Genomic DNA, 25,316 nt, shown 5'->3' with positions numbered 1-25,316 from the left:
GTTTTCTTTTGGTTTCTCTTTCAAGCATTCAAACCCTTCCTGTCTTACTGGTAAAGCAGGCAACGGAAGCATGTCAACAGCATCTACCAAAATAGTTTACTAAAAACCAATCAAAGGGAAAGAGTTACTAACAAAGTACAGGCGTGTGTCTGATTTTCATCAGGCGTCAATAAGTATATGTACATACCACACACACACACACACACACACACACACACACACACACATGCACGCACAAAGATAGTTATTTCGATTATATTTTCCCCCAACTGAAAATCTGCTTTTCTCTGATTCAGCATGAAAACTGCAGTTGTTGCAACTGTTCCGCCTCTGACTTTGATGACAACCTTTAAGCATTCCGTATTGTCAGGCCCTTTTGTGAGGCAGGCTATAAAAATAGTCGTAAGACCTCTGGGTGTGAGAGTCATTGAGTGCTTATTCTGATAAATGTCACAGGGGACAAAAAAAATATCATTAGACAAGGGGAGGTAAACTCTCCCTTGCTCCGTCTTGAGGTCTGTATCTACCAGCTGTCAGAAATTATTTAATTAGCTTTCAAGAGCACAAAAGTTGACCTCTGGTCTTCCCTAACCAGTTCAGATGTGAGGCTTCTGACTGTCACAGCTCTCAGTGGCTTCTTTTAAGTCTCCAGAGGAAACCTGGCCACCTCTACAAGGGTTTCAGATTTCAACGGCAGGGCAAGTGAAAAACCCCTAATCTCATGGATTCGGGGAGAAAACATAAACAAAGATTAATGCTATCTTTCCCACGCTTTTAAACACTGGTCTGAGGCTGCTGTGTGCATGTTTGCGTGGACGATTCCTTTCTTCCACTCAACAGTGACAACGAGGGTGAATTTGGATTCACAGGCAGGGTTCTTTGAGAGAACAGGAAATCGGGGCTAAATGACTTGCTTGAGGTCACCGGGGCGGTCAGCGACAGCGCCAGGGTGAGAACTCTCAGACACAAAGTTTTGAGCTGATAGTAGACCGTGATAATGTACTGCTGGAGATAGAGACTTTTTGAAAAGAGCCACACTGGCCTCACTTCTGCAAATCTGAACTGCCAAATCACTCACAAAATTACACTGTTTTTAGAGATGCGTTCAGCCTATTTTGCCTTTTTTTTTTCTAAAAGAAAAGCATCTTGCATGTTTGGAGCATCTTTGGAACTTGCCAAGAACTATATGGCCTACTCAGTTTACTGACTTCACTATTTCCACCCCGCTGAGCTCTACACAAGCACAGGTCTTGTTTGAGAACCCACCGCCACCATTTTCAGCAGCAACCAGTAACTTCACAGCTATGGGTGGTGTCACAAGGCCAACGAGAAAATGAGCTATCAGAGTGGCATGCAGATCCTAGCTTCTTTCCTTTTTCTGGGGTTTTTCTTAGTGGAGAAAAGTTAGCACTTAAATAATGTGGCATTTAAATAATGGTGTTTTAAATCTGCAAGTCATAGCAAAACAGAGTTCATGAAACATCGGTGACAAACACTACTGATGCCTGAATTTCAGTATGTAGGCCAATGCTTGACCAAAGATAAAGTATCTGTGTTTCTATATAAGTCTGAATCTTACATGAGTCTCCTTCATTCATCTCAATCACATTCAAACAGTAACAGCACATTTGATAACAACAAAGAGGATGCTGCTTGAAAAAGGTAATAAATGGAACAACTTAGATTCTAGGACCCTTACCTATTCTCTCAAGACATTTAGCTAAGCTAGCAACTGACTTCTAGACTTTGGATTTTAAGTAGTCCAAGCAGAAAATGTTGGTTTACAGAAAATGTTCTACCAGGTTATAGCCGGGGAAAGAGTCCCTACAGTTTCATCTTTTACTTTTCCCTTTCCTTGACTTTTTTTTGCAGGGGCAAGATATAGTAAAATCTCATTAATTCCGACCACACTACTTTGGAATTCATGGTAATTCAGCCACTGTTAGAGTTAATTGAAGTTAATCTTTTGCACATTAGAAAAAAAAAAAAAAAGGCTGTTAATCAGATCAACTGCCTAAACAAAACTAGAGGTGAGATATTTCATCCATGCAACAGGGATCTTTTGCATGGAACTGAATAGAGTTCTAATTTCAAATGACTCTTAACTATTTATTAAAGAAAGTTTGGCAGGAGTTTGACTTGGCAACATCTGATGGACTGTTCCTTTGAGTGGCGGAATCCATGTTAAAGTAACAAAATGGATTTCTGTCTAAAAAAGCCTATAATGCAGGTGTTTTTTTTTTTTTTTTTACTTTGTTAGAGTGGCTTTCCCTCAAATCAGGCCCAACTATTGACTTTTTTTTTTTTCCTGCAGGAAAACGTACCTGACAATTGAAAAAGCAGCTCAGATGCCATCTTCACGGAGATGTCCTGACTGAATAGGTTTCTCTCCGGGGGTACTCTGCCTTCTGGCAGCTTCTGCAAGGGTTCCGTTTTCTCTCGCCCGATTAAAGTGCTGTAGCCAACATTGCAGCTGGGTGATACTGAGACCTGCGAGTCCTGGATGTCAACCTCCATAGGCTCCTCTTTAATCTTCACCATCTGAGTGTCCTTGTAGCTTTCCGCTGCAATGCAAACAGGTCAATGAAGAACAAACATGCTAGAGTTTCTTAATTCTGAACCAAACCCAGTTTTTCATCACAGAGAGAACCACAAGGGAGTGGTTAAGAACAAAGCACCGTGGCACACTGGAGCACAGTTTGAAAACCTTCTAGTTTAACCTTATGACCGACCTAGCAATCCTTACTCCTGGGCATATGCCCTGAGAAAAGCGTAATTCAAAAAGATACGTTACCCCAGTGTTCGCTGAAGCATTATTTTTAATAGCTAGGACACGGAAGCAACCTAGATGTCCGCCAGCAGATGAATGGATAAAGAAGAGGTGTATACAATGGAATATTACTGACCATAAAAAAAGGAATGAAACTGGGTCATTTGTAGTGCTGTGGAGTGAACCTAGAACTCTTGTTATATGGAGTGAAGCAAGTCAGAAAGAGAAAAACAAGTATCATATAATAATGTATATATGTGGAACCTAGAAAAATGTTACGGATGAACCGATCTACAGGGAAGGAACGGAGATGCAGACGTAGAAGAGAGATGAGAGGACCCAGCAGTGGGGAGGAGGGGGCTGGGTGAACTGGGACAGCAGCAGTGGCATAGACACCCTGCCGAGGGTGAGACAGAGAGCTGATGGGAAGCTGCTGTGCAGTGCCGGGAGCCCAGCTCCGAGCTCTGTGATGACTTAGAGGGGCGGGGGGAGGCTCTCGAGGGAGGGGGTTTATGTATACATATAGCTGATCCATTTTGTTGTACAGCAGAGATGAACAGAATATTGTAAAGCACTTACACTCTAATTTTTTAAAAAAACAGAAAACTAGTTTAACTCATCTGACTTCCAGAAAAGGTAGGAAACGGAAGCTCAGGGAGGTCAAGTGACTTGCTCAAGGCCACACAAATGGCAGCAGAAGCAGGGTGGATGTCTCCCAGATGTAGAACCAGGTTTCCTGACCGCAGTCTCGTGATCACTTTCACATGCTATTTCTTCTCTGCCATGCTGCTTCTAGAACTTACGGAGAACACGGCAAACATCTGCCCTTGTTTTATATTTATAACATACTCAGCTGCAGTGAATCAAATAAGAGCGAGCATATTCATACTATGATTTTCTCCCCCTCTTTCGAAAGCTCCAACCAATATTTTTTTTCTTTCTTTTCCAGGGCACCTAAATTAATAAAGAATAAATAGGCTTGATGCCACCGAGACATTTACACCTTGCTGGGAGCTAGTAATCCTCAAGACCACCCAGGAAGTTAATTGCAGCCCAAGGAGTAACACTTAGAAAAACAACAATCCTACAAGTTATAATAACAGTTCAACCTGCTGACTGCTCTAGCTTTAGGCGTGGCTATTGAACTTTTGGTCTCTAGCTTGAAACATACATTTACTTTGGAAGGCGAGAGTGTCTTTATGGACATGTGGCCCTTAGCGTTAATGAGAGAACACCCTGGAAACAAGGTGGGACAATTAGCCCAGCCATTAATTTGGGTCACTTTAAAAAAAAGGCCACACTTTCAAATCAGTAAACCTTTGTTAGCTGTTACTGTACACTGTGCACTCAAGCATTCTGGAAAACCTAAAAAAAATCCAAAAAGGACTAGATAGATAGATGATAGACTGGATTGCCTAGGCAGGCCCTGAGTCCAATGGCAAGTGTCCATATCATACAGATGAGAACCAGGGAGAGATACAGTGGAAAAGGCCACGTGAAGACATATACTGCGCTGCCGACCGAATGCTGGTATCCCCACCCCAAGTTAGTATGTCGAAGCCTAATCACCAAGGTGACAGTGTTTGGAAGTAGGGCCTTTGGGAGGTGATTAGGTCACGCGGAGCCATCCCCCATGCACTGGGTTGGTGCCCTTGTAAAGAAAACCTCGGCGAGCTCCCGTGCCCCTTCTTCCACGTGAGGACACAGGGCAAAGATGCCTGACAGTGAACCAGGAAGGAGGCTCTCACTTGACCACGCTGGCACCTGGATCCTCGACTCCCAGACGCCAGATCCGTGAGAAATACATGGCTGTTGTTTACAAGCGAGCCAGTCCATGATGTTCTGGAACAGAAGCTCAAACAGACCAAGACAAACAGAGACTGGAGTTTTGCAGTCACAAGTTAAGGACTGCCTGGAGCCAACACACATTTGGAAGGAGTGTGGAAAGATTCTCCCCTAGAACCTTCAGATTTCAGCCTTCTGGCCCCCATTTCTGTTGGTTTCAGCTACCAAGTTGGTGGTCATTTGTGATGGATGGATGGATGGATGGATAGATAGATACATATTGGGTTGGCCAAAAAGTTCATTTGGGTTTTTCCTTAAGGTCCTAAGGGAAAACTGGAATGAAATTTTTGGCCAGCCCAGTGGATGGATAAATAGGCAGATAGACAGACAGACATAACAGTAAGGGGCACTAGTAAGCAAGTGCAGATCTGTGGGACAGTTAGGAAATATGACAGGGAGATCTCATTGCTCTAAGCGGGGTAGTCAGAGAAAGCTAGGGTCTCCTTGCCAAGTATGAGGCAAGTGAAAGTCAAGTATATGCAGATTATTGATTTGCAACAAAGAAGATAGAGGAGTATTTTTAATAAAACAAAATTAATAGGGTGCTACCCATAAGATTTCATGTAAGAAGTGTGCTCATTGTGCTTTTTTTCTTCCTGACGTATTACACATGCTTCTCAGAGAAAACGACCTGATTTTTGTCAGCAACTAAACTGCAGGCAATTGTTATATTTAATTTAGATCCCTCTCCCCACATTCCTGTCAAGTTGGGTTTTTTTTCTTTTTTCTTTGCATGTCTGTGACACTCATAAAGACCACATTCATTGATTTGATCATCCTAAAAAAAAAAAAAAAAGGAAAAGAAAAGAAGGATATAAAGCTTTCCAAGTTACATGCCTGGCTTCTGTGTCTTTACTTCTAAACCATCTGATTCTTTCTTGAGTCCTGACTGCACCCCCTGACCCCTTAAGGGACTTGGGGACTAGACAGCCATCCTGACCTTCCCTTAGATTACCCATAGGTGCAGTCACCACACACAGTGCCCTCTTTGTGTCCCCTCAAACTACTCAGAATTTGGAAAATAAACAGTGGGGTCAGTGTCACAGGTACATAATGATGTCTCTGAGCCTTGCAAGTCATCCTAAGGCCCGAGGACAAACTCAAAGGGACGCTAGAAAGGGATTCATTTCATTAAAAAACAACAACAACAACTTAACAAACATAGAAAGAGCAAAGCTAGAAAGAAGCTCTATTATTTATCTCCCCAAAAGCCCCTTTTCCCCAGCTTTGCTCCTGGATTAAAAATCACCTGTCTGTTTCCACTCCTGGATTTAATGAAATCAGTTTTGTCCACCAGCTTTCAAATGTTTTATTTTTCAAATTTTTAAACATTTTAATACAACAAAGATAAAAAAATTATATATTAGTTAAATCTGGATTAGTTTAGAGTCAAAATATTTAGTGAAATACAACACCGTGAAATACAACACCGTGCTTCAAGGTATGGCTAACCACAGGAACTATCACATCTTCAAGTAACACTAACATTACTTGAAACACTGAAGTAACACTTCAAGTTTCTCTGCAGCTTGGGTGACATCTTAAGCAGAATTCTTAGAAGAAAAATGCCCACTATCTGCTGTGTGCTTAGTCTCTCAGTTGTGTCCAGCTCTTTGCAGCCCCATGGACTGTAGCCCACCACCCTCCTCTGTCCCTGGGGACATTCCAGGCAAGAATACTGGCGTGGGATGCCATGCCTTCCTCCAGGGGATCTTCCCAACCCAGGGATTGAATCCAAGTCTCCAGCATTACAGGCAGATTCTTTACCCACTGAGCCACCAGGGAAGCCCAAGCTAATTTTGCTTCCCCCATTAGGTACCAGTTTCCAAGCCCTTTGTTTCATACCAAAAGTACTTCAATCCTCCTAACGATTCATAGATGCTCTGAATAACAGATGGTTAAATTTAAGCATTTTAAAGATGATATTACTAACTGGTAACATTACTTGGCTAGTTCAGACAACCCAGCAGTTCAGATTGAAACAGACCTGAAATAACAATGAAATTAACATAGTATTCCTTCTCCCTCCATACTGGGCACAAAGCTTCCTTATGTTTAAACATGAGTATACTGCATAAAGTCCTCTGGCTAATTTAGGGTAGAACATATTCTAAAAAACCAACTTTGGGGGGAGCTGAATTATGACTTATAGATTTCACAGATGTTTTTATTGAACTTAATGCAAAATAATAGGCCACATTTTAGTTACTTGAAACTGGTGGCATTTACTGTGGGGTGAGGAAAAAGGTGAGAGGGGAACCACAGTCATTTCAGTCTTTCAAAGCTACTCAAAGACAGAGATGGAAAATACCTTCAATCTTTTTCCTTTCTCATTGGTCACCTGAAGCAATCTGACTTGTGATGTTACTAACAAATCAGTTTTTTTTTAAAGCTACTTGGGATAATTTCAAGTATGATTTTTCCATGAAGTGCTTTCTTCTCTTTCTTATGACAACTCTTGACCTTTCAAAACTGCACAAAACACCGATGGCTGTTAAAAAACCTTTAGCATTTGTAACCTACCTGACAGACTCCAGATTCACTGATAAGTTTTCAAACTGACAGCTCAGTGGGCAAGTGAGACATAATTCAATAAATATTTTTATAGTCCTTGCACTTCCATGCAATAGCAGCACTGCCAAGTGTTTCCTTACCTTTTTTAAAAGGCAGGATTTCTGAACCTATGGACATTTGAAGCCAGATACTTCCCTGCCGTGGGAGGCTGTGCTGTGCACTGTAGGGTGTTCAGCAACATCTCTGGTCTCTAACCACTAGATACCAGAAGCACCAGCCCTCTAATTGTGACAACCACAAATAACTCCAGGCATCTCCAAAGTCCTCTGGGGGGCAAAATCTCCCCAGTGGAAAAATACGGCTGTAAAGTTTTGCCACACTTTTTGTTTTTGCCCCTTCTCCTCTGACCCCATTTAATTAGCAACCAAGGCAAAGAAGAAAGAAGCTGCTTCTAAGTTCCAGCTTGGTTCAACAGTATCTCAGCTGGCTGAGGATGCAGGAGGTGGGCTGACTTGCGAACAAAGTTTCTGCTACATTTCTTTCTTGGTCCCCAGCTCGCTCCCTTTTGTGTGGAGCATCCTAACATAGGGGAGGGGCTTCCCAGGAGGTGCAGTGGTAAAGAATCCCCAAGCAGGAGATGCGGGTTTGATCCCTAGCTTGGGAAGATGCCCCGCAGGAGGGCATGGCAACCCACTCCAGTACTCTTGCCTGGGAAATCCCATGGACAGAGGAGCCTGGCGGGCTACAGTCCACGGGGTCGCAAAGAGTCGGACACGACTTATCGACTAAACAGCAACAGCATTCTAACATAATGAGGGTTGAGTTCATCACTTCACTCACTCTTTGCTTTGACTTCCCCACCCAGGGACGTATCTAGACATTCAGGATTTTATGCTTTTCCAACATCTTCCCCTTTCACACACTTCCGATTCCTCTGCAATCTCTTCCTAAAATGATAAGACAAATATTAATTTGACTCCAGTGGTCTCTACTACTATTTCAACAGAGAACTTGGCATATGGGAAAAGATGGGAGAGTGTTAAAAGGAGGTGATGCCTGGGAGGTGGATTGCGGGTGACTGTTTACTGCAATGCTTATTTGTATTTTATAATTTTCTATGATGAGTACGGGTATCTTGTCATGTAGTTTGGTTTTTTTTTAAATGGAAAACAATTACATGCATTGGTAAAAAGCCACTACTTCCTCTTTAGAGGTGCACAGAACAGTGTGCATGCCTGGAAGCATCAGAAGAGTTGTTTGTGACTCCAACAAACTGCATGCAAACTCTGCTTGGCAACAGAGGAGAAAAAAGCAATGGGAATGCCGTAACACTGTTTTCTTTCCCACCTTCATAAACACAAATATATATTAGCTATCAAACTGGGTTATTTCATTCATCAGTCACTCGGTCTTTCTATATTTTTTTTTTTTTAATGTCTGCCATGTACTCAGAATCATGATGGCTGATTCATGGTATTCAGAGGTAAATAAGACGTGGTTCTTGCCCTCAAGCGGTTTAAATCCAAATGGATGGATGACCAGACAAGTATCAACAGCCCTCTCACACAAGAAGTAAAATTCAAATGCAGGGTGGGAAAAGGAGTCGTGGAAGGTCAGAAAGCAAAGCACAGAAGTGGAATTGTACTCGGCCAGGAGCATCCAGGGAATATCACATTGTCTGTCTGTCTGGAGCATCAAAGCTGGGAGGTGCAACTGGCTCCCTGACTGAGCAGGACTCAGGGGGTGTCAACGTAAGAGCAACTCTATCTTTGTCTGCCAGTCTTTAAACCTGCCCGGCAGGAAAACGTTCTTCTCTTGTTTCTGGGTGAAAACTCAGGCAGGCTTAAAACCTGATAATGCTTAGATAATGCAAGGCCTAACAACCCTTTAAATGGCAAAAAAACAAAACAAAACAAAACAAAACTTCTTGTTTCAGGATATAGCAGGCTCAGCCACATGGGTTAATCCACAGCTCAGCTCTTTTGTGAAGGTGATCCCTGGTCCTCCCAGGATGCCCGAGATGCGGGAAGTGGTGGGGTCGGCTCCCTCTCCCGATCTTGTTGCCTTCTCCCCATCACACTAGCTGTCCTTCCAGACCCCAGAATCAGTGAAGTGAGGAGGTGGTGGGAGAAGAGATGAGGGGAGGGAAAGCTCACTGCCCTGTTCTAGAATGGTTTTACCCTCTTCAGGTTGGCGGACGTCTCTCCTATGGGATCCGCCCATGGGGTCTTCAGAGACCTCTGACTTGGTGGTGATTGCCCCCGGCATTTCCTTTACCTGGCTGAACGCCCTCTAGCCTGGGCTCACTGATTTCCCCCACTTCCCCGGGGACACCCCTGCAGGCCTCCATCTCGTGAGTGGGCAAGGGTACCATCAAGTCTCCAGGCAGCTCCTAGACAGCATTTTTGATAACATCCCTGGTGACCCTCCTGTGGGAATCTGGTCCACGCAGGGGCCACGGGGAACACCTGCCTCTTCATTTGATCAGAGAAAGTGAGTTCAGGCCCCACGCAGACCACACCAAGGCAGTCTGCCATCTCTCAGCCTTGTCAGGTGCCAGGCCACGAGGCTCCCCACTGAGGAAAACATGTGACCAACTCTGCAGATGATGCCCCTTTCAGATTTGAGGTGAGAGGCTGGAACCCCTCCTCCTGTCCCCATTACCCTGCAGTGGGGAATCAGCCCAGTTCTCTACAAAATCCCCTCACCCCAACCCTCAACAACCTCTCGCTTTTACAGTCTCTCTATTTGGCTAAGAAGTACAGGGCGTGTGTATGTGTGTGTGTAAAATACATGTAACATAAATGAATCGCTGTAACTATTTTCAAGCATACTATTCAGGGGCAGTAAATACATTCACACTGCTGCGCAGCCATCACCCGCCTCCAGCTCCAGAATTTTTCATCTCCCCCCGAAACTTCACCCATAAAACACTAACTCTCCATCTCTCCCTCCCCTCAGTCTCTGGCAACCATCATTCTACTTTCTGACTCCAGGTCAGGAGTTTTCACATTTTAAAAAAATTCTTCATGCAGAAACCTTGTTGCTGAAGCCAGATCTTCCATTTAACATCCTGGTCAGCAAAGAGCATCAGGTTATATTCCAGAGAAATTACACTGGAGGGGCAGGTCAGAGCAGAACATGGAATCTTAAAGGCTGAACCGCTAAGCCGGTCCTAAATGGGGAGCCTGCGAGGATCCAGCCTTTAGCAAGGGTTTGATTGGAGAAGCAGTATGATCAGATGACATTTCGGAAGGGCAATCGGGCAGAGATGCTTATACGGGACGAAGGGACTGGCAGAAATGGGAATGGGGAGTGGATGGGGACTTTCTGTATTAACAGCAATCCAAGCAAGGAGATGATGAGAGCCTGAACTGCTGTTCACAAGGGGAGAGAAGACTCCCAAGATATTCCAGAGGCTGAGCGCTGAGGCACTGATGGCGGAGTCTGACTCAAGAATGAAGTCACCAACGTGACAGTAATTGTGAAGAAAACTTGTGTACGGTCTGGGTAAGGGAGAGGTGAAATTTTTAAAAGTAACAATTCTATGACTTTTAAGCCTCTGAAATTCGGAAAATGCTACTAATAAGAATGGGCTTCCCTTGTGGTGTAGCTGGTAAAGAATCCGTCTGCAATGAGGGAGACCTGGATTCGATCCCTGTGTTGGGAAAATCTCCTGGAGAAGGGAAAGGCTACCCACTCCAGTATTCTGGCCTAGAGAATTCCATGGACTCTATAGTTCATGGGGTCACAAAGAGTTGGACACAAGTGAGCAACTTTCACCACATTCTTCTTCACACATAAACAAGAATAAGGAAAGCTGGGTTGGGGAGAAATATGAAGGGAGATTTTCAGCTCTGTGTTGGCTAAGTATCTGTGATTCCCACAAGAAGTGGAGGTCGTGACGGCTTAGAGGCAGTAAGAGAGCAGACACACCGGAAGTCATCTGAATCCAAGGGGCTGTGTGAGAGCAGAAAGGGAGGGTGAGTACAGAGCAGAGGATGGGGGAGAACTGTTACCGTCCGCTCCTACAGAGGAGGAGGAAGAAAAGAAGGGGAGGAAGAGGCGGAGAGGGCGGGCCCAGCACAGCGGCCATGTGCACAGAGGTCGGCGGGGAAGGTGGCGATGGTGGCAGTGCAGGGGCGCTGCCCACTCCTGCCTTTGGGCATCCACACCCTTACAAGCATTCCTTTCCTTAGTGTCTGCCTCACAGAAGCCCTCAGCCCCACTCTCCCTGCCGCACTGAAATCTGCCACCTGCCCAAACACACCCCACCATTCCTCACCTTGTGCTCAGCTGCTTGGCTGTGTCCAACCGACTCTTTGCGACCCCATGGATTGTAGCCCGCCAGGCTCCTCTGTCCATGGAATTCTCCAAGAACCCTGGAGTGGGTTGCCACTTCCTACTCTAGAGAACCTTCCCAGCTCAGAGATCGAACCGCCCCCCGTCTCTTTCATCTACTGCATTGGCAGGCGGCTTCTTTACCACTAGCGCTGCCTGGGGTTCCTCACCTTATTCCCTTCTCTTGATAATAACCTAGACAGGTTTCAAAATGACTTAGACATCCTTCTGTGAGGGCCTTCCTTTATCTCCATCAGATGGCACCCTTCCCTCTGTCCTACCTCTAGACAGTTCAGACCTTGCTAACGTTGCACTGGGCTGTAGTTCTATTATTTACAGATTTGTTTCCCCTGTGGACTGAACGCTTGGCAAGGGCCTCGTTCTGATTCCACTTTCATTCCCAGGACTTTGAAGATATTGGATTAATACCTGTTTGTCGCGTGCATTGCTCGAGGCAGAGCACACAGTCGGTGTGCAATGCTTCTCCCCTCCCCGACTCCTCAGTCTGCTGTGGACACTCACGCATGCCACGAACCTGCATACAGAAGGGTCCAGCACCGGCAGTGGTACTGAAGGAAACAACGACAAGCGGCTGTGCTCCCTCTGGACTGCCACCGTGATCCGGACTCAGTGTTTTTGAATAATAACAAAAGAGCCTCTAGAAGCAACACCAATGACTCCATATGGAAACATCTCACTTTCTAGAGTGATACCCCTGTCGATCAGATGAACTGAAAATCTTTTGTCTTCAACTTGCCATTCTCAAAAAGTTCTGGGCTGGGCACAAAAATGCGGTCCAGGTGTGTATGAACTGATTCCTGGAGGGGTCAGGTTTATTACTTAAAACTTTGTTTAGAAGTGTGGGTGACAGCTCTCGCTGCATTCAAGTGATGCACTTTAGGTAGAGCTGAATCACATTCAAATCCAGCCCCCAAGTGGCCCTGAAACCAACAGTACCAAGTGGAGAAGGGGAGGGGAGGGGGCGGATGGGAAGACCCCCCCCCCCCCATCTCCCTTCACTCCTCAGATTCAAAAACCAGGGATCCAAGTAACACCGGCCAAATCATCTCTCCGTGGTACAAAGATAAACAACAAGATCAGATATTCTATCTACTTCTTAACCCATAATCCAGTTAGGATGCTGGGGAAGTGACGGCATTCAGTTCAGGTGAAAAGTACACAGAGGCGCCATCTCTCCTGCTTCTAGTCCATGCAGTAAGAACAGAACTTGTCCACCCTACGCGTCCATCAGCAGACGAATGGATAGAGAAGACGTAGCAGGTGCACACGGGCTTTCCAGGTGGCTCGGGGGTGAAGAACCCACATGCCAGTGCAGGAGATGCCTGGAGAAGGAAAGGGCAACCATTCCAGTATTCTTGCCTGCGAAATTCCACGGACAGAAGAGCCTGGTGCGCTACGGCCCATGAGGTCGGGAAAGAGTCAGAAAAATATAAATATATTTATATTATAAAATTTTAAATATATATATATTTACACACATATATATGTTAAAGGCACTCAGTCATGTCTGACTCTTTGAGGCCCCATGGACTATACAGTCCATGGAATTCTCCAGGCCAGAATACTGGAGTGGGTAGCCATTCCCTTCTCTAGGGGATCTTCCCAACCCAGGGATCCAAGCCAGGTCTCCCACATTGCAGGCAGATTCTTCACCAACTGAGCTACAAGGGAGGCCCACATATATATACATACATACATATATGGTGGAATACTACTCAGGCATTAAAGAGAATGAAATAATGCCATCTGCAGCAGCGTGGATAGACCTAGAGATGACCATACGAAGAGAAGTGAAGTCAGACTGAGAAGTGCAAATACCCTATGATATCACTTGCATGTGGAATCTAAAATATGACCGAAATGAATGTACGAAACAGAACCATGGACACAGGGAACAAACTGGTGGTTGCCAAGGGGGAGGGACGGAGTGGGAGGTTGGGGTTAGCAGATGTAAGCTTTCCTATATAGAAAGGACACACAACAAGGTCCTACTGTACAGCACAGAGAGCTATATTCAACATCCAATGATAAACCATGATGGAAAAGAATATAAAAAAAGAAAGTGTATATATATGCATAACTGAATCACTTTGCTGTACAGCCGAAATTAACACAGCACTGTAAATCAACTATACATCAATTAAAAGAATGTAAACGTCATGTGTCTCCACAGTGGTCCTCAGCTGAGTAAAAGCTCCCTAGTCCTGCTCTGAGGAACAAATCTCATGCCCAGGGCTTACCCACGGCAGCTTCCACATCCCAGGAGAGGAAATTCAGGCTCCTACTGTCCCTACTGGATGTATCGGTCATCTCTTCCCAAGGAAAGAGAGAAGATATGCTCTCCATGAAAGGGAACAGTGGTGCAGCAATCTTTCTCTAGTTCTCCTAATACACAAGAACCTTCAAGAACAGCGTTCCACTGCCTCTTCCTGGAACAGCAGAATAGGAGACTTAGTCTCTGCAATGGATAAAATGCATGGTCTCTGGACTTGAGGGTAACAGGCACAGCTGAGGGCAGGGCAGACAAATGGTGTGAGGAAGGGAACTGAATTTCCCCCCTTCAGTTAAAAAAAAGGAAAAAATAGCATTTTTCAATAGAAGAGCCTTACAATGACCTCCAGTGCACACACACTCACAGACACACAGACACACACACAGAGACACACACCCCACCTAGAACTGCATAGGAGTAACTCAGCAAATCAAGAGCAAGCCAGTATCTATGAAGAAGAAACACAAAGCTGTGCACACCTTTAAATAATTCATCAGACAATTAATTGATTAATTAAATTAGACTGGGACTTCCCTGTCAGTCCAGTGACTTTGCCTTTCAATGCAGGGGGTTCGGGTTCAATCCCTGGTCAGGGAGCTAAGATCTCAGGTGCCACACGGCCAAAAAAACAAAACATAAAACAGAAACAATACTGCAACAAGTTAAAAAAGAGTTTAAAAATGGTTCATGTCAAAAAAGAACATTAGACCATCTTTTCCAGGTGAAAAAGATGCACAATAATCTCAACACGAGGAGAATCTTGTTTAAAGTTATGGGGTTAGGTTTTCTGTATGCCCCCCTTCCTTCTCTCTCTCTCTCTCTCTCTCTCTCTGTCTCTCTCTATCACACACCCCCCTCACATGTTTTATTCCTATAAAAACTTCAAATATTCGATCAGAATTGGCCCTTTGAATTGGATCACCAAAACCACAAGTGAGGTCGCATTTCCCCTCTCTATCAGTACACTACTTGCTAACTTAGGAAGGAGAATTAATGAAGGTCTGAAGAGTAAGCTATGGACACCAGAATTCACAATTAATGGACAGGGTTAAGTAGGAGGTCAGCTCAGAAAGACACCATAAGGAACACCCAGCGTTCCATTTTATTAGTTGTTCTGAATCTACAAGGAAAAATATGCCCTAAAAAAGAACAGAACTCAAACTTTAAAGATCATAAAGAGTAAAATGAGACCTGGAAGTTCCCTTTCAGGGATCCAAGAAACATATCCTTTTTCATCAGAGCAAAGTACTTGAACTTTATTCTTCTGAGCGTTCTTCAATTAGTTTTTGCCTCCCCGACATCAGCAAGTAATGCAAGAGGTTCCTTCCCGAGATAACTCAGCTGGGCACTTGCCAATGTTTCCAGCCACAAAACTGAGCTCAGAGCAGCAGCTCAAGTTCTGGACTCGATTCAGGGCCTGACACTGCCCAGGGTTAAACTATGTAGGGGGCTCCCTGACACAAAGGAAGGTCCCTCAGACCGGCCACGTGGAAGATGATCACAAGTAAGAATATGAGCATCACACACAAGGGCTGCATTCGATTTCACTTCTATCCAGAGGACAAGAATTAAAATCTTTGAGTCACCGAGGGCTCCGGGAGACGAGCTTCTCCGGCCAGCAGAGGCTGTGGAGGGGGCCAGTCATTATCTGTTGAACTCTGAGTGTCCCGGTGTTAATGTAAAACCTCTCCCAATCATCTTGTTTTCATTTGATGATTTCACGAGAAATTAGCTAAAGAGGTGCATTTAAACTGTATGTCTGCCATTTGGTACCATTCCAAATGATCTCATTTTTAAAAAATTAACCTATTTTTCATCTAATGTCCAGAATATACTTTTCCTGTCTCACATTTTAAAAAAAGGGGGAAAAGGGTCAATTCAAGTATCTGATCTAAACCTAAAGCGATTTAACATCATTATTCTTTGCCACTTAATAAATCTAAGTCCTGTCTACCTCATCTGTTGTGATTAATAGGCCTTTGTATACCCTTCTATGAACCTGAATGCAGGAGGGATGGGGTTGGGGGGGAACACACAAGTAGATTTTAAACAGAACTCCTGAAAGATTCAGAAGTCCTGCTGACATTAAAAAAAAAAAAAAAAAAAACCCAAAAAGCAAGGTCCATCTCTGCCTGGTGGTGGGTTGGCCATTGCCTGACCCTCAATGAAGAGACAAAGCAGAGTGGGCCCTTAATGCCCAAGGAGAGGAAGGCAAACACCAAGACTTTTATTTCAATCACTAAGAGTTTCACCAAACTTTTAAATATTTTCCACTAACAGATGGTAAAAGGGCTTTAGTATATGCAGACAAGTTTAAAATGCTTTTCTTAGGTGGTGCTAAATATTACTGAATCGTGTCCCAAGGATATCTCTGTTGAGAAGCCCTGACGGCTTCTCTTCCATCGGTCAGTGTTTCCAGAAGGCAGGGAAGGGCTGGCGAGATGGTGCAGAAAGCAGAGCACTGCATAACAACATAATAACTGGAACCCAGCGTGAGCATGAGCAGGAGGACAGGATGGGTCGAGAACACAGGGTCACGCAGGAAAGGACACTGTCTTGTTCACCTTGGTAGCCCTAGTGGCCAAAAGGAAGCTTGGAAATTAGTTCAGTTCAGTTCAGTCGTCAGTCATGTCCGACTCTTTGCGACCCCATGAACCGCAGCACGCCAGGGCTCCCTGTCCATCACCAAATCCTGGATTTCACCCTTCTCGTGAAATCATCCAGCCATCTCATCCTCTGTCGCCCCCTTCTCCTCCTGCCCTCAATCTTTCCCAGCATCAGGGTCTTTTCCAATGAGTCAACTCTTCGCATGAGGTAAGTATTGGAGTTTCAGCTTCAACATCAGTCCTTCCAATGAACACCCAGGACTGATCTTCTTTTGGATGGACTGATTGGATCTCCTTGCAGTCCAAGGGACTCTCAAGAGTCTTCTCCAAAAACACAGTTCAAAAGCATCAATTCTTCAGATCAATTGAATCAGTAATTAAATTGGAAATTAGTAAGGGTTCAATAAATAGTGCTGAGTGAATGAATAAGGGAAAGAAAATAAACAACACCGTAAGAAGAAATGGAAAGGTGTGATGAGAAGTAGAGAACAGCTGAAGTACAGAGTTCATTGAATCCTCCAAGAAAACTTTACGAACTTTTGCCGAAAATCAAAGCCTTCATGGCGGATAATAGGTGAGCCTCTGCTTACGACGGGGCACCAGCCTTGGGACCCAACCTGTGGGGCTCCCTGGAGTGGGGATGGGACCATGAGACAGTGGGACCCGTTCCCTCTGGGCTCTAACTCCCCATACTTCTAGGAGACGCTGAGTGCATGGATAGTCTCCCAATGCATTCTGGCTGGTTTTCAACATTCTTTCCCACATGTTTTAAAATCAAACCTACTTGCAAGTAGCCTGAGCAACTCATCTTAATGTCCCTTCCTCTCTCTGTTCCCGTGTCCTCTCTGGCACAGGTGGTGGAGAATGACACCAGCCCAATGGGGCAGGGGGATGAGGAGGGGGACCCTCAGCCGAGAAGTTGGCCCTCCTGCTTGAGCGGTCCCTATTACACACGGGGTGAGGACTTCAGCCTCAGGGTCTTCAAGAAAACAGAAGGAGTCATACCAGCCTTCTGCTATGAGCATTTTAGGAGAAACCCGTTTAAACAGTATGGTATGGGCAAGCTGTGCATGTTCAGTCACCCAGTAATGTCGCTCCTTTGTGACCCCATGGTCTGGAGCCTGCCAAGCTCCTCTGTCCATGGAATTCTCCAGGCCAGAATGCTGGAGTGGGTTGTCATTCCCTTCTCCAGGGGATTTTCCCAACCCAGGGATCGGACCCAGGTCTCCTGCATTGCAGGCAGATTCTGCACCATCTAAGCCACCAGGGATGTCCTTGAACAGTATCCGGGTAGGATAAACAGGGCTTGAAAGGTTTTAGCACAAGTGATTGAAAGGAGACAACCATTCATTTCATTTAAATTATCCCAAGTCCCCAGTTTTCTTCTTTATTTCACAGCTTTTAAAAAAGTACAAAAAATATTCCCTACATATCACCCAGCAGCTTGGCTACAAGTGCTGGTGAATCCCAAGGGAAGACTGCTACCAATATTTAATTTTTTTATTTTTCAGCTATGCTGCATGATCTTAATTCCCTGACCAGGGACTGAACTCTGGCCTCTGCTTTGGAAGCGTGGAGTCTTAACCAGTGGACTACCAGGGAAGTCCCTCCTACCGATATTTAAACGTGGAGGGAGGCGCAACAGTTCTGCTCCCACGATACAGTCCCACAGATCACTGCCATTTCACCTTTAGTCCCAGTAAGGCTTCAGCTTTGCTAAGGGTCTCTCACCCTCTCAACCAGAAGGCTATTAAGTTTACCTTGGGCAACACGGACATGGGTCACAGGAACTTCCAGAAAGGCTGTCCTGATGGCTGCGACTCCAAAAGGGCAGGAAAAATCTTGGCAGCAACAGGAGGGAAGTGTGTGTGTGTGTATGTGTGTGTGTTTAGGTGGGTTTACAGGGCTTAGGCGGCAATAGGAGGAATAAGGAAAGAAGTTCGTGACGTACTCTTTAAACAGTGATGCTCACCGCTCAGTTTTGAAATTACAATAAATGGTGGCAGGTCACATGTATGTGTGTCATTGCCCCCACGTCTCCAGCCCTGGAGAGAAGCATGTGGCAACCACGAGAAACCAGGAAACAGGCTTGAATCCAGCTGCTGGCCCATATTCAGAAAACAGGAAGTAAACCGACTCACAACGCACGAACTCAAGACAGCCTACGTATGGGGAAAAGATGTACAAAGTCAAAGTGTCAGTCTCTCAGTCGTGTCCTACTCTTGGCGACTGTAGCCCTCCGGGCTCCTCTGTCCATGGCATTTCCTAGGCAAGATACTGGGGTGGGTAGCCATCCCCTTCTCCAGGGGATCTTCCCAAAAGATACACATGCGTAGAGTGAACAGAAGACTTATTAGGAAGAAGACTGGGCGTGTGCTAGGTCCTCACACTTCGATAATGAGAAAACAGCACTCTTCAAGCCTTCGTCTTCCTAGGAGGGCGACAGAAGCCGCAGGGGAGAGACAGCTCTCTTTGGGAAAGCGTTCCCTTCGTGGGCTAACACGGACACTGCCCTGCTCAGCGGAAACAGCCGCCGTTACTCTCACCCCGTGTACATCTTCGGTGCTCTCTGTGCGGACCGGCCCGGGTACCACCACCCAGCTGAGCCCCAGCCCAGTGGGATGTGGCCACTTGGCAGCAGACAGAGGAGCCTCCTCTCCAGAGGTAGGTCTGTGATACCAGCCTGTGCCCAGATGGGCACAGAGGACATGGGGTTTAATTATACATGCAAATGTTCCCCTTCTGTGACATGAATAAGTTAAAAGTGAAAGGTTAATGTGGCAACAAGGAGAAAAACCATCATGGAATGAGAATGTTTTAGAGCTCTCACTGAGGAAAATAATAGCTATGCTCTGCCTCACAAGACCACGACTGTACTAACACAGCACTAAAATGTCTGAAGGGGGGCAGCCAGAAGAGGCTAGAGTGGTGTAAGAGATTCAAAGGCATGGACAAGACACACCGTTTCTACCTGGCAGGGAAACTTGTCCTCTCAGTGAAAGACGCAACAGAATGTTTGACTGGTTACTCAAATATTTGCAATCGGCTCCCTCAGGAAGTAGAGTTTCTTCTTAGAGCTGTCACCATCAAATACTATTTACTCATGGCTTCTCCGTGCCACTGTTTGTGTCTTGGATAAGATAATGTCTGCAGAAATGGTTTTGTATTTCTATTGAAAAACAGAAATCAACGCAGGAATACAAGAGACCGGCATGCCAGCGGTGAACACATTTCCTAGGTGTCATCCCCAATTCTTTTGCTCAGTATTGTAAAGGACCCAGAACCCCTTCACCAGTTCCGAATTCACCTGGCACCTCCTAGCCCTCTGGCCCTCTCTCACCCAATCTGGCCAAACAGAAAAGGAATCTGGAATGAAGGTAAAGCCCATGAAACTCCTTTCCGAGCTTTTGCCCGGTTTCTGGAACACAGGCCAATACAAATGTTCATAGCTATACTAATATATGAGCTCTGCACCAGGGAGATGATAATAAAACAAGAGCCCTTTTGAGTCCAGCCTTTCTGAGGCCCAGGTCTCAGTATGGGAGGTGAGGGAGCCGGGATAAGAAAGCTAAAGGGCCGCCCAGGGGTGAGGACTCTAAGGGAAAAAGAAGTTCCCTCTTCTTGCCCTCCCAGAACTGCACGAAGCTCTTTCCCACTCTGTCTTGTCTAAACAGCCAGGTAAATAACACCAAGGTACAAGAAAGGAATTCTCTGGGTACATAAACAGGTCACATTTTTATCTTATTAAAGCAATCTATTCCCTGTTTGTATAAGAGAGTGTTTTTGCACTCCAAACCTCTGTAATTCTCACTGAGTCTTCAAGTGCTTAAAAAAAGAGTCTAATTCCTCATTTAAGATTTAACTTCCCCGGTTATGGGTTTTCTGTGTATATGTCTTATGTATACACACACAGATACATATATCCTGAGAGTTGCTTAGGATACATATGGCAATGACAGAGTGCCCTCATTACTGGTAAGACCACCGTTGGTTATATTTATTAAAAGTCATTTAAAAAGCTGACAGAGAAAAGCAATGTATCATATCACTTATATGATACATTGGAGTACAAAGGAGTACAATGAACTTATCTACAAAACAAACAGAATTACAGGCGTAGAAAACAAACTTATGGTTACCAAGGGGAAAGCAGGGGTAAGGGATAAACTGGCAGATTGGGACTGACATGTATACACTACTATATAGAAAACAGATAACTAGAAAGGACCTACTGCATGGCACAAGGAACTCTGCTCAATACCCTGTAATAACCTATATGGGAGAAGAATCTTAGAAAGAGTGGATATATGGATATGTATAACTGATACACTTTGCTGTATACCTGAAACTAACAACATTGGAAACTGACTATATTCCAATAAAAATTAAAAAAATAAAGCTGACATATAAATATTCTTTGCTATCAGCTGAAGTACAGAATGTTATAGCAAATACAGAAATCACAGAGGTCAACCCCACTATGGAGGTATTTATTCAATAAATTAGGTTTCATAGTCTTTATATCTGTAAACTAAATATGTTGAAAACACACATAAAGACAGGCTTTCCTGTTAATAGTAAATAAGCCTCCATTTTTTACCCGATTTTTGGAATTATGGAAATGTGATAATTCCCTATCACAAGCAACAAAACAGAGACAAATTGGATTATAAGTAAAACCTTTTGCACTGCAAATAATACCATCAAAAAAGTGAAAAGCAGAATGAGAGAAAGTATTTGCAAATCATATATCTGATAAGAGACTTATATCCAGAATATATAAGAAAATTTTACAACTCAAAAATAAAAAGACAAATAATTTAAAACCAGCGAAAGAACTTGAGTAGACATTTCTCCAAAGAAGGTATACAAATGGCCAAGAAGCACATGAAAATATGCTCAACAACATTAGCCATCTGGGAAATGAAAATCAAGACCACAATGAGATACTAGCTCACACCCAGACGATGGCTATAATAAAATAGACAGACAATAACAACTTTTGGCGAGGATGTGGAAAAACTGAAACTCCCATACGTTGCTGTGGGGATATAAAATGGTGCAGCTGCTTTGGTAAACAGCTTGGCAATTTCTCAAAATGTTAAACATAGAGCTACCATCTGATCCAGGAATTCCACTCTGAGGTATATACCCAAGAGAAACGAAACACATGTCTACACAAAAACTTGTACATGAATGTTCTTATCAGCAAAAGTTGGGAAGCAACCCAATTGTTCAACAATAGATGAATCAATAAACAAAATGTGGTATATCCATTTTATACCATGTATAAAATTAGTATTATTGGTGTATTCATTCCAATAATATCAATGGAATATTATTCTGCCATAAAAAGGAATAAGGTACGGATGCACGTTACAAGAGATATGGGCCTTGAAAACATTATGGTAAGTGAGAGAAGACACTTATTGAGTGATTATACTCATATGGAATGTCCACAATAGGAAAAATCTATGGAGAGGCAGTGGATTAGCAGCTGGGAGAATATTGGGAGAAGAAGCGGGTAAGGAGCAACTGGCTACAGAGTTTTTTTCTGGGGTGATAAAAATATTCTGCCACTGGAACTGGTGATGGTTATGCAACTCTGTGCATACACTAAAAGCCACTGAATGGTATATTTTAAATAGGGGTATGCAAATTATATCTCAATAAAGATGCTGAGAAAGTAGGATGGTGTTTACAAAAGCAGTTTAGAAGTCCCTTAAACGTAACAATCTAAAATATATACATGATTATGGGACTTCCCTGGTGGGCCAGTGGTTAAGAATCTGACTTGCAATGTGGAAGACACAGATTCCATCCCTGGTCAGGGAGCTAAGGTCCCACAGGCCACAGAGCAACTAAGCCAGCATGCCAGAAGTAGAGAGTCTGTGCACTGCAACGAAAGACCCCGCATGCTGCAGCTAAGATCCAAAGCAGCCAAACAAATAAACTAAAATAGACAAAATACACGCATTATTAGAAAAGTAGGGTAGCAGCTTCAACAGGTTTCTCCAGGTGCTTAGAAAAATTTGAAGTTAAAAAAAAAGCATTTTTTCAATTTCAGACTGATGAGACTAGGCCATTTTGACATTTTCATGCTTTCAAATTCCTCAGCATCACATATTTGACAATGTGCTAAACAGGCAGCATTAATAAAATAAATACTTTTGTTTTCTTTTACTGACGCTTCTAAATTACTCTTTAGCTCTTTTATAGTTTGCTAGCATGTCCGACGTGTTCACTCTAGGAGTGAGTTCCTTTCCATGGTGTGTAAGCAGGGAGAATCACGGGAACTAGGGAAAACCAGGCCTTCCGGGTTCTCTCCACCATTCAGTGAAATAACTTGTAAGTTTGAAGGAGGGCAATGTGAGATGACATTAATATAAACCAAAAATACCTATTTTCCATCCCTATAGATTATTACTGAAGTCATGAGGAAGTCATAGTTTATAAAGTTTGATACACTACAATTTTCCAAGGGAGAAATACTAAATAGAAGAGTGAACAGTTTTGCCCTGAGAACTTACTTAGCTAAAATCTCTACTTTATCTCAATGAATTCTTTAGTCTCGGACATAATCTTTGATTTGTTGGGGTGAGGGTAGGGAGAATCCCACCCCCCCCCCCACCCCCCGGCCAAAGAATGCACACGTTGCCCAGAAATAATCATGAAATTTCACAGCAAAGAACATGGAAACAAATAGTATTATCTGAGGCTCACCAGCAATGCCTTGATGTATTAGGGACATATGCCCTTCTAGAAAACATTCCCGGTTTCCATTTTTTTCCTAATAAATTAAAAAGAATTTCCACTGAAGAGAGATGATTCTTTTTTAAAAGTAAAATGTGCATTTAAGATAAGGGTGGGATGGGGGCAGGGAAGGGAGGCTCAAAAAGGAGGCAATGTATGTATAATTATGGCTGAAATAAACACAATATTGTAAAACAATTTTCCTCCAATTAAAAAACAAAACAAACAAAAAACAGAGCTTTCTTCTCTGTCAGTTCCAAGCTGAGGCACTCTTTTCAGATGAACAAAACTTACATCTCTAATTAACCATTTCCTTGGCACAGAGCTTCTCAAAACTAAGCTTTCAGAATTACTTATAAAAAAACTCAGCGTTTCAACTGGGTCCATAGCAGAACTCAAGAATTTGCATTTCTATTAACTTCCCTAAGGGGCTTCCCTGGTGTCTCAGACAGTAAAGAATCCGTCTGCAATCCAGGAGACCTGGGTTCGATCCCTGGACAGGGAAGATTCCCCTGGAGACTCCAGTATTCTTGCCTGGAGAATTCTATCTTCTCCAGCTCATGCTGACTCTGCTCCTTTGAGGAGCACGGCCTCAGCATACACAGAGTTGCTACTGGCTAGGTCAACTCCTGGCTGGGCAGTTTTCTCCAAAACTCCACCAGAAAGGAAAGGCAAACACCACCCAAAAGCCAAACACACTTACATCCAATATTTAAATAACAGCGGTGGCCATTCCCTTTTGGGGGCTCATCCATATTGCTTCTCTTCCTGGTCTCACACCACCCTCACTCTTGCCCATCTGAGGTGTGATTCTAGGGATTCTTCTCCTCACCGCCATCCTACAGGACTGTGGCCAGGTCTGTTCAACACGTCTTTCTCCCCAGATACAGTAGGAGTTTCCCCCTACAGTAGTGGGCCCCCACCGGAGTGGACACAATCAGCTGGAATAAGACATTTCTGTCCAGCTGCTCTTTTGAACAAGAGGTATACTCAAGTTGTTGGCAATTGCCATGTTCTACCATATGGGCTGGGTATCCGAAAAAACCATTTATGAGCAGAGAAGCAGGGATGAGCAAGGACCTCCTGGGCTCCATACAGTCCCCTCCCCAAACCCCTGGCTTCAGTGGAGGCCTGACACCCTGCTGTCCCCCTGCCCTTGGGTTCACTCCATGAGTCAACCCCAAATGTGTATGTGTGCCTGCTAAGTCACTTCCGTCAGGTCCAACTCTGCGACCCTATGGACTGTAGCCCTCCTGGCTCCTCTGTCCATGGGATTTTCCAGGAAAGAATACTGGAGTGGGTTGCCATGTCCCACTCCAGAGGATCTTCCCAACCCAGGGATCGAACCTGCGTCTCCTGCAGCTCCTGCATTGCAGGCAGATTCTTTACCACTGAGCCACTGGGGAAGCACCTCCCCCCCTGCAAAATGTGCACCTCCTATTAAATCCCCTTTCTTGTCTAAACTGGATGAAAAGGGTTTGTTACTTAAAACCAAAGGGGCCCTAATTAAAACTGTTAACAAAGTCAATCTTTGGGTACCTTTCCTCTCTGTTTCAGCTCACCTCAGAAATTGAATTCACCTTAAAACTTCATCCTACCCAAGTTTACCTGCTTCTCAATATCTCTGCATTGAAGCCCTTTCTTACATAGATGACTCCTTGAACTCTATATCACTATGTATTTCAAATCCAGGATCTACCTGGATTCCTCTACAAGCGGCAATTATAATTTATATTTCCCTCCAAGACTAGGTAGGGATAAATGAATATAAATCAGAAATGAATATAAATCCATGTGCCTTCCTTCTTTGAGCATGGAAAAAAGAAACCCAATATACATGTTTTCAATTAAGATGTAATGGGAGGTTTTATTTACCATGTTCAGTTCAGTTCAGTCGCTCAGTCATGTCTGACTCTTTGCAACTCCATGAATCGCAGCACTCCAGGCCTCCCTATCCATCACCAACTCCTGGAGTTCACCCAAACTCATGTCCATCGAGTCAGTGATGCCATCCAGCCATCTCATCCTCTGTCACCCCATCTCCTCCTGCCCCCAATCCCTCCCAGCATCAGAGACTTTTCCAATGAGTCAACTCTTCGCACGAGGTGGCCAAAGTATTGGAGTTTCAGCTTCAGCATCAGTCCTTCCAAAGAGCACCCAGGACTGATCTCCTTTAGGATGGACTGGTTGGATC

General features: G+C 44.2%; 1 protein-coding gene across 1 annotated transcript in view; it reads right to left on the bottom strand.

The window, feature by feature from the left end:
- Positions 1–25,316, bottom strand: part of ZNF827 (zinc finger protein 827) — a 188,751-nt gene that overhangs the window by 83,336 nt on the left and 80,099 nt on the right. Inside the window, exon 6 of the mRNA XM_052654889.1 lies at positions 2,325–2,564. Coding sequence (XP_052510849.1) covers positions 2,325–2,564 — 240 coding nt within the window. The remainder of the gene's footprint in view (positions 1–2,324; positions 2,565–25,316) is intronic.

Source organism: Budorcas taxicolor, chromosome 17, assembly GCF_023091745.1.
Source record: "Budorcas taxicolor isolate Tak-1 chromosome 17, Takin1.1, whole genome shotgun sequence".
Classification (NCBI taxonomy): domain Eukaryota; kingdom Metazoa; phylum Chordata; class Mammalia; order Artiodactyla; family Bovidae; genus Budorcas; species Budorcas taxicolor.
The sequence above is the reverse complement of the archived record's forward strand: the minus strand, read 5'-3'. Positions and strand labels throughout refer to the sequence as shown.